Consider the following 19,657-nt stretch of genomic DNA (forward strand, 5'->3'; position numbering starts at 1 on the left):
TAAAAAAGTATAATAAATCACCTGGTCCTCCAGTGCCAGTGTAGTGATAAAGGCTAATGTTTTGCTTGCCTCTGGTATAGCTTTTTACATGTACATTACATTTTAGTTTGAGATTTGCAATAGAAATTACATAAATATGCTGTACAAAGCAGAGAGTTAGTGAGGGACTATAACTTGTTTAACTTTTACTCTATGTAACACTGTCATTTTGTCACTGTAAAGTTGTTTTGGGATAATGTCCATTGTTAATAGTGATATACAAATAAAACTGGATTTAATTGAAAAAAAATATACAGTATGAGTTTAGCCTTAAATGCTGATGCTGTGTCTGAACTCTTTAAACTATGTTGAAGGATATTTGATAACTGTAGAGAAAGCTTAGCCCCTTGCTATATCCTTCATTATTCAAGGTATCAACAACACTCTGCTTCTTTTAATCAAACTGATCAAAATTATATATAGTTCTTATTTATTTATTGCACTGAATCCATTAAATAAACATTTGAGACTGATGATGAAAAACCCACCCAAGATGCAGCTCTGTTAAACTTACCGGAACCATATCATCTTTCTACCCAAATGAGTTATTCCTATGATCTCTTGTAAGGTTGCCAAATCAGTGGCTAGAACTAAACTGTATCTTAAAGTTGGCTTCACAGAGAATGAAAGAGCACACTTTGAGTTTATCTTCATTTCATCATTTTCCATCATTTAATTCATTAAAGCATACAATCGGGAGAGGAATGTACAGACAACTTGCAGATGGTTATTGATTATAGGTTAATATACTCCCATTCCTCCCAGTTGAAATATATAGCTCTGCAGTCAGCAGCATAGAGTCTCAAACTTCAAAGCTAAACTTCTAGGAAAAATCTGGCAGCAACCATAATAAGTAGTAGATGTACTTTCTGCAAAATCTCAAGAAATCTGGATCGTCACAAATACTGCTGGTTTAATTTTCCTTAACAGCACAAAACCATTAATCACATATTCATTGTGATATCTGTAAAGAAGCCTAAGTTCTCCTTTTGACGTACATGCAGTCCTATAGATTAGGGAGAAACTCGAAGGGAAACTTTCCTCTGGCCATGTTGTACAAGTCCCCTTCTCACATCTAACCTCAGCAACATTTAACATTGCAATGTAATTACATTAAGAAATGTAGCAGGTAACATGTAGCAAAGTTGCACTGATGTTAAATATTGTATAATATCCTGTTTATACTTTAAATTAGTATACATAATGTATAATTATATATTATATGCATATTGAATATTTACTTTGAATTGAGTTTCTTAAGTTCTTTGTTACTGCGGCACAACACATTTGCTCTGTACAATTGGTGAATAAATATGACTGTTTCAGTAGTTTCAAATCAAGATATAAAAAAACACACAGACAAATAAACAATCAAAACACACACACACACACACACACACACACACACACACACACACACACACACACACAAACACACATTACATATTGTTAACATTATTACACTCATCTCTTGTGCAATATCTGTTTTCATTTGCATGATTTTGCTTTCCTTCTTTTAAGTTTTCTTTATTAAGCTATCCACCTAGAATATTGCTTTATTTAAATAAGTGCAATTATAGTTGCTACAAAGAAAGACAAAGAGAAAAAGAGAGAGAGAGAAAAGAGAGAGAGAGAGAGAGAGAGAGAGAGAGAGAGAGAAAGAGAGAGAGATTGAATACAAGGCATCACTAATTATTTGTGAAAACAAATCCTCTATCACACAGCTTTATAGCAGAGTTCGGGATTATGATTAATGGAATATGCAAAAATATGTTAAACATATTTTTTTCAGCAGATAAATGGTATAAACAAAGTTTAATGAGTCAGTTAAATCATTTTGTTTAATGAGAAGCAAGTAGATAAAGTGGTTGTTGTGCATGAGAAGGTTATTACATAACATAATTCCTGCAAGAACAAAGAAATCCATCAGGCCATGATCAAGAATTCAGCTGGGAAATTGTCAGTTATTTCCTGATTGTTTCCTGTAAAGCACTGAATGATCTTAGAGGATAAGCATGTTAAATAAATCGAAGTGACACCATAATTTACACCTAATAAGAATGCTGTACACTAATTTTATTACAATTTAGATATGAAAGTAGTTGACCTGAAAAATGGTTGGAGATTTTGGGAATGTCTGTTTCTAAGCATGTTTTCAGCTTTTTGGTCCCTGTTCTCTCTTTTGGCTTTCACAAGATTTTTTGCCAGCTGATTTTTCATTTATGTTTTGTGTTTACCAGCAAACCTGACATCTTAGATAATTTTTTTTATCTTAAACTGTATGTATTTTCTGCAAGTTATCTCCTAAACAACATACAGGTTGAAGTTTTAGACAGTTTTATTATATGTACTCTGCTGATGTTACAAACCATGATTTGGATTTGTGTTGTCTGGTTTCTCCCTTTTCATCTCAGACTGTGGGAAAGGGATCTATTCAAATTCACACTGTCATTATAATGACACACTTCAGTACTACAAAAAAAATGTCCATCTTACCAAGCTAAACAAACTAGCATCACATCTACATTGCATCATTGTGTACCACTCTAAAATACTATTGAGCATTTACTGTAACTTATTTCAATTAATGTTTGAAAAACACCTGAGCAGACAGCAAACCAAAATATTTGTAAATGAAAGATCAGTTTTCTATTTGATACACAGTTTATGACAACAATCACGACCATAGCAAAAGGTTTTAAAAAGAGAATTCTTCAGTCATTTAATACTGCTGTGCAATAAGTCGCTGAATTTTTACATTTTAGCTTAATTCATTTAAATTAAATTAAATTAATTTTTATTTGTATAGTGCTTTTAACAATGGATATTGTCTCAAAGCAGCTTTAGACAGATGTGGTAAGAAATAATTAATAAAATTGTTTTTTATAAGTGTACATTTGTCCCTGATGAGCGAGCTGGTGGTAACTGTAACATTGAAAAACTCCCTGAGATGGAATAACCGAATGTCTATTTATTACAGATAAACAATGTTGAGGTGCAGTGATGGTGATCAAATGCAAACTGCAGTCCTGTGTCAACTCAGAAACCTGACAAACAGGCATGCTTTGGCTCTGATGTTTGCATTTTTTCATTGCAGGTGAATTGCATTTTCAATCCTCCAGACTGACAAAAATGAAACAGTCAGTGCTCAAGTAAATGATCGATGCTGCTGCTTCTGCATGTGCACAGAGAGCACACAACGCTGCCAACATGACTGTACTTCTGTACAAGGAACATTCCTACGAATTTTAGAAACTTACTTTACACACGTATTTACTGACATAAAATGTTTAAAGTTACAGTTGTAACTGGAATTTAAAAAGGCATGAGTAAATGGATAATTATTAAAAGATTTGACTGTGTCACAGAAAAGAAAGTGGGTAAAATTTTTGAGTGTACTGTAGTTCACTGCAGAGTACGATCAGTACGCAATCTTCTAAGCACAAATATGTGCTGTTAATAGCTCAACAGAATTTCACTCTATATGTCTGGAAATCTTGTTAATGGCAGGGTTTGTCGAAGTAAATACTTTTAATAAGCTTGTCACTGCTACTGAAATGTAAGATTTATTTGATGTGGGTGGGCACAAGTTGAGAGAAATGTGCGTTAAAATGTTAGTGCTATAATAAAGCTCAGGTGATTTTTCACATTGACTTTAATGTTAAGCTGTAGAGCATAAGATGGTTAAGTTTCAAGATCTGCTGCCCTGCCCAAAAGCGTTTGAAGTGGAATGCCAGCGATCAATCCTAAAGTCACTGTTCACTGATGAAAGCCTTTGTCGACCTGACCCAGTACACAGTGCAAGATAATGATCATCTTCTTTTAACTTCAAATTCCCATTCTTGATCAAAGGGTGGCAGAGCACTGAGATAAATACTGCATGGGTGCCAGTTCTTTACACATTGATGCATCAGATTTAGAGCCCTGTGTGCCAGCCTAGTTTTATTTCATGTAATTATTAACACCTTTATGCTTTATTAATCATGCTTGGAGGATTTGCCTGGTTCAGTGGTATAGGATGTTGACTTTTAATGAGAATAGCTGATGAGAGTTCACAAAATAAAGCCTGGCAGATTAAATATTCATTTATTCATTCAATTATTCGTCATCATTTAATAGTTTAGACCTTGTCTGGTTCATGGAGGAATACCGGAAACAAGGTCTAAATATAGCATGTCCGTTAGTCATTAGTTCCACAATCAAATCTTTTTTTAAAACACTTATGAAGAAGCGTTCTGAAGAATGTGACTGTGCATGTGATTTTCTCTTTATATGTTGTTTGATCTGATTGAATAAATGATTAACTTTAGAATGTCAGGGCTTTCACATCAAGGCTTTAGCACCACAGCGCTAGATTAAATTAATATTTATAATACCACACCCATAAATTGATTTCCAAACTGAATCTAAAACTTGTATTATTCCTAGTGTAATCAATAAAGAAATAAGTAACCATTAAGCATATCAGTAATTTAATAAGACGCTCAAAACAGTGATTTTGTTCATAGCAATTTAGTCTATGAAGAATAAAGAACAAAAAATGCATTACTGTGATAGCAAGGCTGTTTGACTAGTTCTGCTAACCTGTTTACCAAAAAAATAAAACAACTCCTGATGGATACACTATGTGGACAAATGTATTAGACCTGATATACGTGGTTGTTCTGTTAATACAAAGTTGGAGGCAGACAATTATAAAAGATCTTTGGAGGCTTGTTCCTGTATGACAATTCCCCTGTGTACAAAGAAAGCACCATGAAGATATAGTTTACATTGGTTGGAGTTACCTCTTAAACTGCATTGTAGATTATAATCAGAAATTATAATCCCAGTGCTTTTGTATAAATTATTCACACTTAGAATGGCATAGTGCCAAGTTACAGGATTCCAGGGCGTCAATTTGAGATGGGTCCACTGACTCCACAACATCAAGCTCAGTTTTATCTAAAGATTCATAATTTCCTGTTACTATCTTTATCACAAGAATGAGCACTTGCTTTCCTGGAACATAGTCACTTATATTTAGCCAAGCTGATAACGAGCACTCAGAGAAAGACGATAATCAGTCAAAGGCTGCACACTCCTAGATGTGTGTAGGACACCACCTGAATAGCAGGAAGTGGATTTAGGTTCAATTTAGCGAACATCATAGAAACTTTGGCATAGTCAAATGGAACATGCTGTGTCAACCTCTTGTAAGAGATGGGCTTATTGATAAGTTAAGCTAAATGCAATGATGCTGTGTTATTTTAATGTATATAGGCATTAAAAAACTGTCGAATTGTCTTGTGAAATCGTCTTATAATTTTTTTTACAATAAGACCTATAAATTACTAAACAAAAATGACTGCTATTTCATCTTAAATCTTAAATATTATATAATTATATTAAATTGGCTTGGCATCTCTCACTCCACTTAGTGAGGCAGCAGTCTGAGGTTATCTAAGGTGCTGTGGAACTCACAACTGTACACCCTTTTCCGATACCCACACAATGGGGAGGGAAGGTCGAGTGGCCTCTAGGGTGGACCAGTACATGATAGCACATGGACTGATGAGAACTTCAGCAAGAAGTGCGCCTACACAATCCTTGGTTTTAAAGGCAGGTCCAATAAGCTAAAAACAGACTGCTTTTCCACATGTGATAACATGTGAGATTGTTTGACATTCATGGTTGATGAGGTTCAAATCTGCCAAATAACTATTAAGTCTTGGACCCAGATGTGAAGAAATCGATTTACATTTATTTTGTTGGCCAGAAGTAGAAAAGTAAAAAGCATCATAGTACACAATGTGCAAGATGCAGTTTTGCTTTTTACCAACAGGTGGTGGTCTTTACCTGCTGATTCAGAGAAACAGGCTTTAAAATGAGTAATGGTGACAAATCGGTTCCGTATTAAAAATGCTTATTGTGGGTCTGCAATGTATTGCTTATTTATTGATCCACTTATGAATTGGTAATCACTTTGACATTGTAAAGTTTAGATGAAAAAAAACAATCTGATACTTTTACCCTGAGAGGATTAGAAAACACATGAAAAGATACAGAAAGCCAAAAAAAAAAAAAAACCCACTCCATACAGTCGTGAAAAATGCAATGTCCTCAGTGCTGTATTGTAGCTCACACAGACTCCAAGTGTGAAGGTCAAATGTGCTTTGCAATAAGATATATGAAACGCACAAGCAAGCTACAAATAGTAGAAAATAATATACATCCTTTCAGTTGCAAAATATTAATCACAGTAATTACAAAAGATGTTTTGGAAATATGTCCCTTATTGAAAAGAATTGCTGGCTATGTATTCATTAGTAGTATATATATATATATATATATATATATATATATATATATATATATATATATATATAAAATATATATTTATCGACTCGATAACTAGAGAACAGCAAGTAACTGTTTACAAAATGACTGAAATTTTTATAGTGGCTAAAAGAAAGGAATGTAGCTCTGTGAAAGGAAAGATTAAAAATGTAATTTACCACTCCATCCGCCCCACCGTTCTTCACTGCATGGAAGTACTGTTTTGTAAAAAACATTAATTAGACACTATAGAAAATGTTTCAAGAAATCATAATTGTTTCAGAAAGATAACATCTGCTATTGAGTAATTTGTATGACTTAGAAGAAATGTAGACAAATATCAAAATATTTCTGCCAGTCTTTGCAGTTTGCATATTCCCTTTTTGACTCAAGCCATGACAGAACACAAGCTGTTGGATTCCTGTAAAAAAAAGCACCATCAAACCTCTTTTTGGACAAGCGTCTTTCAAATCTGTTCAGCAAAGCAGCTAATGAGATATTCTGGCAACTGCCTCAGGAACTTAGCACCCTATGAAATGTGATGCAACAGAAAGTGTCATCACATGGAGGAAGCTGTAATGAAGACATAGATGCGGGTGAGGAAAGTGTTGACGGTGCCCTGGCGCAGCAACTTCATTTCCACATCAATGAGAAAGTCACGTGGTCCATGAAGCTGACGATGTAGGTACACAGCTCCGGTAAAGCTGTTAAGGCGACGTGTGCTGAAGTAACCTTCTTCATTGCCACGTGGGATGCTAATCATGATGCTATCACCTGAGTAGGCTGGAGATGGGCTGATGCGGAAGATCTGCGCCGGGATGACGATATTAGTCTGGAAACTAAGTTGGTAATAGGTAATGCGGAGTGGCATGTTCTGGCACTGAGAGCCGAAGCAGCTTACCCGCTCACAACGTCTATAAATACATAGGTAAGAAAGAGATGAACATTATGATGTTATTGTAAACCATCTTTTTGCACAAAGTTTTCTTCAAAATTTAAATTTAATAGTGTATAATTTCTTATTACACCTTGACAGTTACCAATTAAAAAGATAAAGGTGCATGACCAGCTGTTGAAACATTTCTATCTGCCATTCTTACATTACAGTATATTAAAGTTAAATGTGCTGACATATGTTAGTACACCCCTGATTGGCTACAAAAAGAGAAACAACTACACAAAGAGAAACAGAAAAACAAGGCTTTTTTACCTAGAAAGCAGGCCCCTGTGTCATACTCTTTTAAAACTTTTAGCCACAGGTGGCTATGGGATTAATGTGGTTTGCAGTCTCATTTGGCCAGTTGCGAACTTTGACATGCTAAGTGTATGGATGTTCTACCATGGTGAGTCAAGTCTCATCAATCACAATGTTTTATACCATACTGCTATTGAATTCTCTGATCTGATTGGTCAGAAGGTGATTACTTCAGCAGCAGCTCTGACAGAAGTGATTGTGCTCTGACAAATTGTCCTACATATTGAGACATCCAATCAAGTGATTTTGTGGATTTGCATACCATCTTGATATCTATGTATTCAAGCTTCTTCATACATTTTAGTGCTGGAGGTGCTTACTGATCACAGTGGTAAAGCAGACAAAATAGCACAACATTCTTAAATGCGTGCTATGTTAGGAGTGTTTGAAAAGGCAGATACATTAATGTAATGTAATTACAAGTTTATGTTGTGTTTGTTCTAAAACTTTACTATTTAGATGGTAACAGCTCATTCACAGTGACTTGTATAGAACACACTTTACATAGGGGGTTCAATCATACCAATAAAGGGCTGGGAAAGCTGCAGGCTCCCATGCTAACCACATAAGCAGTACACCTGATAGTTAAAAGGAAATAGCGATGAGGTTGGAATGAAAGCCTGCAGCCACACTGACCCTTTGTAGACAGGACTAAAGACCAATGCTCTACATAATATAATATTAAATGGATTTACAAAAAGTCTTAATTATTATCATGGTTTATCTTTTTTTAAAGGGAATAAGACCGGAATGAATAAAGCCATCAGTACTTGGAAATTACATTCGATTCTCTTCACTTAATGTTAAGAGGGACAAAAAGACAAGCATGTTTTCTCAGAACTGTATGGATCTGACTTCTGTGTATGATTTATGCAGCATTAGGCATCTGTGGCTGACCTATGTGTACATTGGTATGTTTGCTCTATGCATATTATTTATGGTATTTTATCTTTATGCATGGTATACTGTATGTAGTATTTGCTCTAGACCAGATGTATATACACTAGGAGGTGCAATGTGTTGTTTTATTGTTTCAGCGATGTGGAATTAACATTACATTTCTGTGGCTCCTCATCAAAACTGTGCCTGAGATCTACTAAACACACTCTGTATGTAGTGCAAACAACATTTAAAAGGACCATGGAAAATGTGCAAATACTCAACAACAAAGTCATCAGACGGCTCATGGAAAAAATATAAAATGCAAGTTCAAAAACAAAGACAATGTGTTAATAAATAACATTCTTATTAAATAGACTTACAGTAACATGGCTAATATGCCCTTAGGTTACTAATAGGTTATAATTAAAAGGCTGTTGTTTACATAATGAGCAACTGCATATAAACGTGTGCAATTAAAGTTTACTCCTTTTTTCCTGTTGACTGTTTCTAATACATTGTCACAAAGAGTCGCTGATTTTTTTCATTAATGAAGAAAGACATTCATATGTTTATGAGTTGCCAGTAACATTAAAATAAGTTTTCCTTAGGAGTTCTTTTAACACTTGGACACCTATACATTACACGTGAATACAGTATATTTGGGTTAAAAAAATTTGAAAATCTAAATTTAGAAATAACAGAAACGTTTTTGTGTGAATGCTATTTATAAGGAACCAAAAAGTCATTTTAACAAACAAACATTCATACTAGTTAGTTAAGGCCTATACTAGGCCTTTTCTGCATGTTTTCAGTTCTTGCTGATTCTTGGGGCATTTTGCTTTCAGTTTTCATCAAGTAAAATAAATACTTAATAAAGGATTTCCTGCTTCTTTGTCTTAAAGAAGTCTTGGGTTACTTGCAAAACATACTCCAAGTCCAAAGAGAAAGTATTTGTTCGAATCTGAGCAGTAATATAGTCTTATACAAAATTCATCCTGCTGCTTTTGTCATTGGCAGGCATACATATTAATGTCATCAGATGACATAGTAAGCTTTAAATCAAGCAGTTCCATCCCTTTTCCAGGCTCTTCTATTTCTATCATTCTATTTTTAATCTTTGTACATTTAAAAAGAGATGCCATCTGTAAGATGTGCTAGACAAAAAAGACTGACACATGGAGGCATAACTTGCAACTTCTTTTGCAACTGGGCATAAGATCTTTTGTTGCTACCCTTTTTGTTGCCAGATACCACATTCCACCATCAGCAAACTTTTTGTTAGCCAGCAGCTGCTTGTCAATCTGGATCAAGTCCCACAGGATTTTACAATCGACTGTTCTTAACCACTTTCTGTCGTGTGTCCCATTTCGATTTGAGGATATCTAATACATATTCGGAACAGATGTTTCTTTACGCTATCCTAGCAACTTGGTTAGGCCTTGCAGTGTATCCTATCCCAGTTTGCATCTTACACCCTGCTACTGTATGCTGTACTGTTTCAGGGAAGTCTTTGTGCACAGCCTGCACCTAGGGTCTTGTCTGATAGGCCTTAGCCGCTATGGATTTTGTGCATAGGACCTGTATTTGTGCTGCCCTTCCAGGTTGGCTTTTTCTAGCCACAGATAGGATTTCTCAATGCCAGCCATTTACTCTATTTGCTGATCATGCAGATCTCTGAAGGACTTGGGTCTTCCACAGTATTTTCTCTTTCTCCTCTTCTTTCAAATTCTCCTAGGTTGTCACTCTTTTAGCATTTTGTCCCAAGGTGTCATCTTCCTAATGCATTCAGAAAGGCACCTTGTATTATTCTGGATAACAGATGTGAGATCTTCATCATTCTTAGCTCTTCCCATTACTCATGGGGTCTCAGGTGCTGAACTTTGGGTGGAATCCTTTGTGCATTTTAAGAAGTTTTTGTGTCTAGACCTGTGGCCAGCTTACATCCATTCCATATAGTATAAGATTTATAATTTTTATTTTATTTTATACTGTGTATCATACATAGTTCTGTTTTGATATGTTGAGTATATGATACATATGAGAGTATAATAATGAAAAAAAATCTCATATATGACAAAACTTGGCCCAATTATACCTGAAAATCACACATCTGGCCAACTCTGGGTGCATTTGCATTGGGTTTTGTGTACCGTAGATATGTATGTGTTTGTGTGTCTCTCACAGTTTGGCTTTTCCAGTAGAACCTGTACTTAGATTGGACATTCGTGTGTGAAATAAGCTCTTTTTGATCAGGGACAGGCTCCTTCATTTCTCAGCCTAATGGAAACCGTGCTTGCATGGGGCTGGGCTCAATAAACCTGTCACCAGCATGGATTTCCTTACTAAACAAGGTCATTGCTGGAACACACAGGGCCAGAGGGACAGAACCCCCCAACTCCCCACCACATACACACACACACACACACACACACACACACACACACACACCGTGAGATATGCATAAGTTTTCAAGAAGCACATTCATGACCAGTGAACCATTTTACATCTAATGGTTGTTGTGCTGGTAGGCATTTCTTTCTAGTTTAAAAAAGGTACAAAGCGTGTGCGCACACACACACACACACACACACACACACACACACACACACACACACACACACACACAAATTGACACAAATTAACACTCAGCAGACTGTAATTTATATACTTGTATTACAATTTGTGATTACATTAGGAGAAACATTCTTGGTTAAGGTGGGTATAAATACAAATGTCTGTAATTAATATGGGTATTAAATTATAATGTCACTCACGTATCTGACACCTTCTTGTAGTTCTCTGGGCATGTAAAGGATAGGCAGCGAAATCCTCCTTGGATGTTGTAGCAAGTTTGGCCTGCTAAGCAGTTGTGTGTTCCTGTTGCACACTCATCAATATCTAAAACACATAAAATGTCGATGTCAGTTAAATAAGTCAATGTAATTCTTAAACATCAAATCTTTGTCTTTAGGTTGTTGATGTTTAGCCACATGGCTGGGATTTTTAATGATATTATGGTTGTAAAAATTATGTTTAATAATTATTGCATTTGTCATGGTTATTATTTAAAAAAATCATTTTAGTCCAATGACATAAATCCGAGGTTAAATCAGCCAAGTATAAATAACAATAGCTTAAATCAACCTGCAAGTCTAATGCAACTAATTAAAACTAAACTTCTGTTATTATGACACAAAAACAGATTTTAATATTTTAAATATCAACAACTAAGTTTAACTAGTCTGGGTTCTGTAGGTGGATATTTTGATATTTTGCAAATAAACACCCTGAAATAAAAAAGTGCTTTCAGCAGCTGAAAGTATTTTACTTCTCTTTCTACTTACTAAACATTACTAAATGAAATTGAAGTTACTGTGTAGGTTTATTGTTTGCTATTTGATCAATGTCTTTGCAGTAGCAAGTCTAAAATCAAAACACAAGGCAACATTTGCAAACTAAGAGACCTGCATTCAATTTATTTAACAGCATGTTCATGTCATATGACAATCTTAGAAGAAATGCAATTAGTTAAAGTAATTAATTTTTTGTAAATAAAGTGTTTTTCTCTGCATTAAACTCCAAGGTTAAACCAAGCAGAATTGCGTAAATCTGCCTCCATGCTCAGTGCAAGAATATTTAAGTTAAAACTGGTACGTGATGTGCTGCTTTTCGTTTTGCCACAAGTCAGTAGCCACTGCTGCAGCTGTAATTAATTATAAATCTCATTCTACAGATGCGACGTTCTTGTTACAGCTCGCCAGCTGCATTCCACACACCATTACTTTCAGCTCCTTCCTCCCTCATCTTTCTCTAGTACTGCTTCTGTCAATCTTTCCATCTTTTTTTCAGAAGATCATGAGGAAAGATGTGCTGTTTGCCCACCAGTGTGAGAAAAATTAAATGGTACTTCACTGGAGGTCAGGGTATTACACTTCAAGTTGCTTGCAAATTAGAGAAGAGAAAGATAAGGAATGTAATGATAAGGAGTGTAATACTTGAATATAAGATTTATTTAGATAATACAGCAACCAATTTAAATGTTGTAAAGCATTTTTATGATGCTAATTTAATTACAATTATGGAATGTTATACATTTTTACCAGTTGCAGAGTACAAGTAATTCCACTGGGGAAAACCTAAAAACAATCACCCAAAAACATGTGGTGCAGCACAGATCTGCTCCATATACATGTTAAGAGCACCTACAGTGTAACATTTTAACACCCTTTAAGTGTCATACCTACAGTGTAAGACTTCAAGGGTATTAAAAAGGTGGGGCTGTTTATACAATAGAAAGAAAGAAATACAATAAATAACTTATAGTCTTATTTGTCAGTCAGAAATCATCTGTATACTGTATTTTCAGCACTTTGGCAAAGTAGCCAGTACAGTGACAATAACGTCTATCCACATGTATTGCTTCTTTCTGAACTGCACTCCTCACTCAGTCAGCTGCCTTCTAAGTTTCATTCATTCTTTCTAATTCTAATCCGGGGTAAGCCGTTCTCCATTCTCCAACCAACCAACAAATTAGCATTCTAGTGACAACTGATTTGAATACAGGCTCTTTTAGACTTTAAGCTCACATTAATTCACTGCAATTAATTATCACTGTTCATGCCTTGATGCCATATCAATGGCAGTTACATAGTGAACAGTAAATTATGTACATTAATAGCATCCTGATACACCTTGCTACCCTGACTGACAATGTACAACACATGATATACATTATGTATGATCAAGGAGTACTACAACAAATCACGCTGTACTCCGTGGGTATCACATTTGCCCCTAAACCTTAACAAAAATATCAACAATCAATATCAATATTACTGCCATTATTGTGGCACATATTTCACAAGGCTTCTTGGCTGCTGCTTTCAAAGTCTGATTTTTATCCTTGTCTCCTAAATGATCTAACCCTCATTTCCTGTCTTTTAGATCTTTGCCTGTTTAAATACACACTTGACTAACATTTGCAACTGTTCCATTAACTGGAAATGGCAGGAAATTAAAATGAACTTTATAGTATTATTTAAATTTTAACACCACCCACAAGACTTTTTTAAAGCATGACAATAACAACATTATTGTCAAGCTTTATGTGTGATATGTGTTTATGTGACTTTTTAAATAATGTTTTTACTGTTCATTAGAGAACCTAAACTATAATTGTTAAATCTTAGAAAATGACCTTTACCTTGACATGTGCGTCCATTAAGTGACATAGAATAGCCATGAGGGGGGCAGGCACACTGGTAGCTGCCTTGAACATTCACACACTGGAAGGTACACATGTTCCCAATGCTTTGAGAGCACTCATCAATATCTACAATAAAAAAAAATATATTATGATAAGTTGGTAAACTTATAGCACTGTGAGGACATACCAGGAAGGAGTGTGTATTTATACTACTATATGACACTTTTCATTTGGAACAATGGCATCTGTCATAAAAACAAGATGAAAATGATCCTATCACAATAATATTGATCTGGTGTGTCTCCACTCTTAGCTTTGATCAATAAGTTAACAAATTACTAACTATTCATGCTTCTTTTCATATCTTGTATAGATTGTTTTATTTTATTTTTTTAAGGAAGTGAAATGAGAGCCAGGCTGTTAAATATATAATATGTTACCTGTATAGATTTATTAAAATACATTCTCTCTCAAAGTCCACTCATCTGTATGAATGCAGTAATTGTAGGCATGAGTATGAAAGCATTTAAAGAAAAGTGATTCACCTTCACAGGTGTGGCCATCCTCCTTCAAATAGTATCCCACACGGCAATAGCACTGGTACGAGCCATAAATATTGGCACACTCCTGACTGCAGGGACTGTTGTCACATTCGTTAACATCTGCATATAAGGGAGGAAAACAAGCAATATAAGGAAAATATAACCTAAATTTACATTGCTACTTTATGTTAAATTGTAAAATTATTAATACAGCTATATATTTACAATCAATATCAATATCAATAAACAGTTTTCAGATATTCTGATTTTTTACTGTGCAAATGTAAAAATATAACATCATAAACTGCATTTGTATCATTTTTAAATAAACATTTGTAGGATACAGCTTAAAAAGACAGAATATATAGCTAAATGAAGTAGATCTAGGTGGTGCTAGAGCATGTGATAAATGATAGCATTTCCTTTTTGTCAGTTGTGTATTTATAAATATGAAGAACATTCATTGTTTGCACTGTTCCACAGCGAACCATGGGTAATTTTTTATCTCTATTTTTATCTGTAATAATTTAATGTTGCTGCATAAGGTGACATCCGAAATAGCACTGTGAGCCCCAACTGACCAGCAAAGTCCTTGAAAGCATCCCACCTTAATGCCACTGCCTGTGTAATGTGACAAGTGAAGCTGTCATGCTTGATTACGGTCCTTGAATAACACAAAAAACAAGCTGAGAATAGACAAAACCATGTGTTTCCCTACTTACTCAATCTCCTTGCATTGTCTCCTTCCTGCCCATGCACTATCACTCTTCTGTCACTTTCAGTCTTTATTTCTCTTCATCTGGACCACAGACTCCCCGTCATGCTCAGTCATGTTTATCTCTCTCTGCTGCCCTTTTTCTCCCTCTATTTCTCACTTTCTTTTCACACTTATGATTAGTTTTTTAAACCTAGCTCAGAATAAAGAATCCACTACCAACACCATCAACTATCAAAATGTCATAAATCACTCCTTAACGCTCCACCTATCAAACACCTCATGGGAAACGGAATGTGTACGAGTGCAATTTACTGAGAGAAGAAAATGAACTACCTTCACAATTTTTGCCGTCGAAGGAAAGGAAGAAGCCTGTGGTGCAGGAGCACTTGTAAGAGCCCACAGTGTTTTCACATTTCTGAGCACAAAGATTCCCTGGGTAACGCCAACATTCGTTCAAATCTGCCAGTAGAAGGAACATAGAGGTTCTATTGTGTTGTTTTGCATGCTGCATGTTCTGTCACTTTAGGGGTTATTTCATTGTGGTAAACAGAATGGCCAAACCAATGAAAAAAAGTTTGAGGTCCAATAGGAGTCATAAACTGTATTGTGACTTCATACTGTACTGTCATTATATAATCTTAATTATTTACAATTAAGAGTTTTTAAATAATCCTGATTAATTGCTACATAAAGAATTGTTTCCAGATATGTAGTCTAAAGTGTTCATTATTATTTCTGTTTATTCTATTCTATAAGAAGTGTCTTGATAGAATTAAATCAATACATCATTATTATTTCTTTATTATTTTTAGTTATATTATATTATTGAAGCTATTATTTGTGCTTAAGGATGAGCACATTTGCTCATCCAGCCACAAGATCATTAATGAGGTCAGATACTGAGGTTCAGGCAAGGATGCATAGGTGCATTCAGCTTTTTAATTTGTCCCAAAGATGTTCAGTGGGTGTTGAAGTCAGGGCTCATTACAGGTCTCTGGTGCTCACCAAGTGCAGGTGTGTGTAAAACCTACCAATGCACATACGGCGTATAGCATCATACTGGTAACCAGTCTGGCAATCACATCGGTAGCTGCCAGGTAGATTGTGGCAGATCTGACCGTCAGTACAGCGGTGCGTTCCTGTTGCACACTCATCCACATCTGCACACAGAGCAGGATGCAAACACATCACACCTGCTAGACTTCATTCTTCACTTCTGTTTCATCATTAAAATAATGCCAGAAACACACACAATCATACAAGATTGTGACAATACAGACAATACTTTGCTTGCATGGTAGAATATTCCTAAAACCTTTGCATAATAAAAATAAAAAAGTAAACTATAAATAGTATACATGAAATCAGTCTAAGACCAAAGCTAATTCAACACAAATTTTACAGATAGAAATATTTTCCTAATGTAAGAAGAGGTTAAATTCTCAGCTGAGATTTCTTCACTTTCTGTCATTATGTAATGCTATAAGTAATTACTGTGATTAAGTTCAAACAAGTAAAAAAAAAGCAAATAATGAACACTTAGCCTCAACCAATAAGTAACAAACTAATGTTTAGTTACTCAAACTAACTCCAAAAAGTCTTATCTTTACACTTAGCTAACTTCAAGCTGCTAAATATCATAACTGATATAGTCAACATTACATAAGGTCAAATATTTATTGTTATTTACATGATCACTTTAATATCTACATCAACAATATTGCAATAACTTACAGCACTTTTGTGTTTCTTTGTAAACAAAACTTGTGGTTTATGAATAATTACATTTATGGCTTATATTTAATTCAAAAGATAATGTTAGCTACACCAAATGTTACTCTACAATCAACTTTTAAAACCTAATGTCCAAAATGTACATACAAATACATATAAATACTACCACTAGTACAACTACTAAATAATAGTAATAATAATAATAATAATAATAATAACAATAATAATAATAAACATATTTAAAAGTAGTGAAGATGCCCATTATGTATTTTGTAAGTAGGCAAAAGAGAGAAAGTAAATTTACTAAAGTTAAAGAGTAGTAAAGCTTGTGAGTTTAATTGCCAGAGCTTTGACAAATTTTATTATCTAAAATCATCTGTGTTTGAGTGTATGTATATGTGTGTGTGTGTGTGTGTGTGTGTGTGTGTGTGTGTGTGTGTGTGTGTGTGTGTGTGTGTGTGTGTGTGTGTTTTCACCAATGCAGCGTGAACCTTCGGAGCTGGAGTGATATCCTCTGCTGCATAATATAATCTTGCGCTGGCAGGTGTACGAGCCCACAGTATTTATGCAGTTGAAGCCTGACATACATGGCTCTCGCACAACGCTGCACTCATCGATGTCTGAGAGACAGAAAGTGTTATATTAGAACAAATTGCAAATACAAAACATCAAAACTGCAGTCTTAACAACTGATCTTCATGGTTATCACTACGTCAGGGCCTAAAAACACCTTTAATCTAAAACACTGTTAGGCCAGGTTAATGCAGCATGGAATACACATGTCATGGGCAAAATATATAGCTAAACTAAGTGCTAATTCACGTGCTTTGTGTGAAGAAGGTCTTTAGTTTTTGAAACCAGACAGTAATTTCACTGTTCCGACAACTTCATCAAGTTCATTTAACTTCCTGGCTGCAAGACAAAAAAAGTACTTTGAAGAAAGTCTAACTATTACATTGACAGATGATGAGTCCATTTGAGCCATGCTAGAAGCTTGACTGGAGTGTGGTGCAGGGTGTGCTATGATAAGTATTGTAAGCACAAAATAAGATTGGTAGGTCTGCTTTTGGCTCTCAGAAGCATACATTAGTGTTAAACACTGGTGGACTGTGCAATTCACACCTAGGCCTTCAGTAGTGTCCTACTTTAATCAATCCACCTTTAATACCATAATTATGATGCCACGGCTATAGAAACTATCAATATTATACATAAATGCAGTATAACAGAGCACTGCATTACAGACAGGTATCTCATGCAGTAAGAATGAATACCATTACTAAAGTAAGGGGGTTCAAGAACAATATAAATTGTTCTTGAAAAAGATTAACAACTGTTTTAAACTGTTTTGGCTGACCTTTCCTTATAATGCCCAACTTGTAAATGCTCTTGCAATTTTAGCTGTGACCAAATCAATTTCTTCTCCTCTGTCAGACAAATGACAGTTACAGCCAATACAAAGCCTCACACTTTATATTTGCATATGCCACAATACATATCATAACAGCACCAGAGATGTGCACTCTAATTGTTTACTGCATGTTTGACCATCTAGTTTGCTGCTGAAAGTGTAAGACACTGCCTAGATACTGTCTACAAAGAATCCATGGTCACTTCCAAGGACACATGGAATACGACACAAAGTGTCCAGTCCGTGGCCTATTACAAAGCACCATCACGTCTGCTATGGAGATCCCTTGCTCCCAAATGCACTGAATGTTTTCTATGCACAATCTAAAAAAAGATCATGCCGGCAATGAAGACCTCCTCGTATAAATCAAGTCCAAAGTCAAACCACAGATTGCTGCTCGTTCTGGCAACATACCTGGCTGGGCACTCAGGGAATTCAGGACATTATTCCCCCTATTCAGGACATTCTATCTTGAAGGTGTCCTAACAAACACCTGCAACAAGTCACCAAGTGAAACAGTCATCACCTCAAGACAACCATCTACCAAAAAAAATAATCATTCATGACCTGCCTCAATGAATGGCTTATTACATTCACACCTGTTATTAAGTATAATGGACCTATTGTATGCTCATTTATCCAAAACACTCTACTGCCATCTACCTGTTTTTGACCTACCTGGACAAAAGATAACAATTGCATGAGGGTGCTTTTCAGACTAGTTTAGCATTAAAGACAATCATCTCAACAACTTAAAGGTAAACTGGGCCTTTGGTATGACCACCCTCTCTGCATACAGTATGACTTTTGACTCTTAGAACTATCTAGCAGGATCAGCACCTTTACTTCCAGTCCCACCACACTAAACAAGTGTGCTCCTCATAGCAATATAAATGCTATAAAAGAGCAGTTCACAGACTTGTGTAGAGGCAACACAACAGTTGATATTGACTTTAGGAGGCCCTGAATAAACCACCCACTAAAGTACATCAGCAAATGTGTAGATAATTAAAAGCTCCATGTTTTTAGTGTGCACATCACCCAATGCCAGCAGCACTGTGGAATGACCTTCCCATCTCTCCAATGGAATTGTAACCCTCCTGCCATCTGGCAGGAGATACCGGAGCATCTGTAATACCACCACTGAACTGTGCAACAGCTTCTTCTCTGAGGCAGTCAAAAATTTCAATACTCACCTGAACTAATCATTAACTTCTAATGGCTGTCATTACCAGTGCACCCACACATTATAATAGCAATACAGATAATCCCCGAGTTACAATGGTTCGACGTACATTTTTTCGATCTTATGATGATGATATTGATACAACAAATTGTAAAAATATTTTAAGATTAGCACTGCAGGCAAACAAACCAGCATATGCTCTGCACTCCACTCGCGAACCGCCGCTCATCCACAGACATACTGCCACATACATATATATTGTATACTGTAGTTTATAGAGTAAAGTACTGTAAATTGTACTGTTTTGCTAAATTATGAACTAATGTGTTAAATAATTTAAATTATATAAATTTTTATTAATATAAT

The 19,657-nt window shown here is 35.4% G+C and overlaps 1 protein-coding gene across 3 annotated transcripts in view; it reads right to left on the reverse strand.

Annotated features, from left to right (window-relative positions):
- Window positions 1–6,389: 6,389 nt before the first annotated feature.
- The window catches only part of fbln2 (fibulin 2), a 60,772-nt gene continuing 47,504 nt past the window's right edge, over window positions 6,390–19,657 (reverse strand). For 2 of the 3 annotated variants that reach the window (XM_046875335.1, XM_046875333.1), the window contains 7 exons: window positions 17,171–17,314; window positions 15,992–16,120; window positions 15,294–15,419; window positions 14,246–14,362; window positions 13,698–13,826; window positions 11,269–11,392; window positions 6,391–7,271 (listed from right to left, as the gene is read on the reverse strand). In XM_046875335.1, coding sequence (XP_046731291.1) covers window positions 6,917–7,271; window positions 11,269–11,392; window positions 13,698–13,826; window positions 14,246–14,362; window positions 15,294–15,419; window positions 15,992–16,120; window positions 17,171–17,314 — 1,124 coding nt within the window. In that variant the 3' untranslated portion in view covers window positions 6,391–6,916. Of the gene's footprint in view, window positions 7,272–11,268; window positions 11,393–13,697; window positions 13,827–14,245; window positions 14,363–15,293; window positions 15,420–15,991; window positions 16,121–17,170; window positions 17,315–19,657 lie in introns of all 3 variants that reach the window. The other variant, XM_046875334.1, reaches the window with a different exon arrangement.

This window comes from Silurus meridionalis, chromosome 19, assembly GCF_014805685.1.
Source record: "Silurus meridionalis isolate SWU-2019-XX chromosome 19, ASM1480568v1, whole genome shotgun sequence".
Taxonomy (NCBI): domain Eukaryota; kingdom Metazoa; phylum Chordata; class Actinopteri; order Siluriformes; family Siluridae; genus Silurus; species Silurus meridionalis.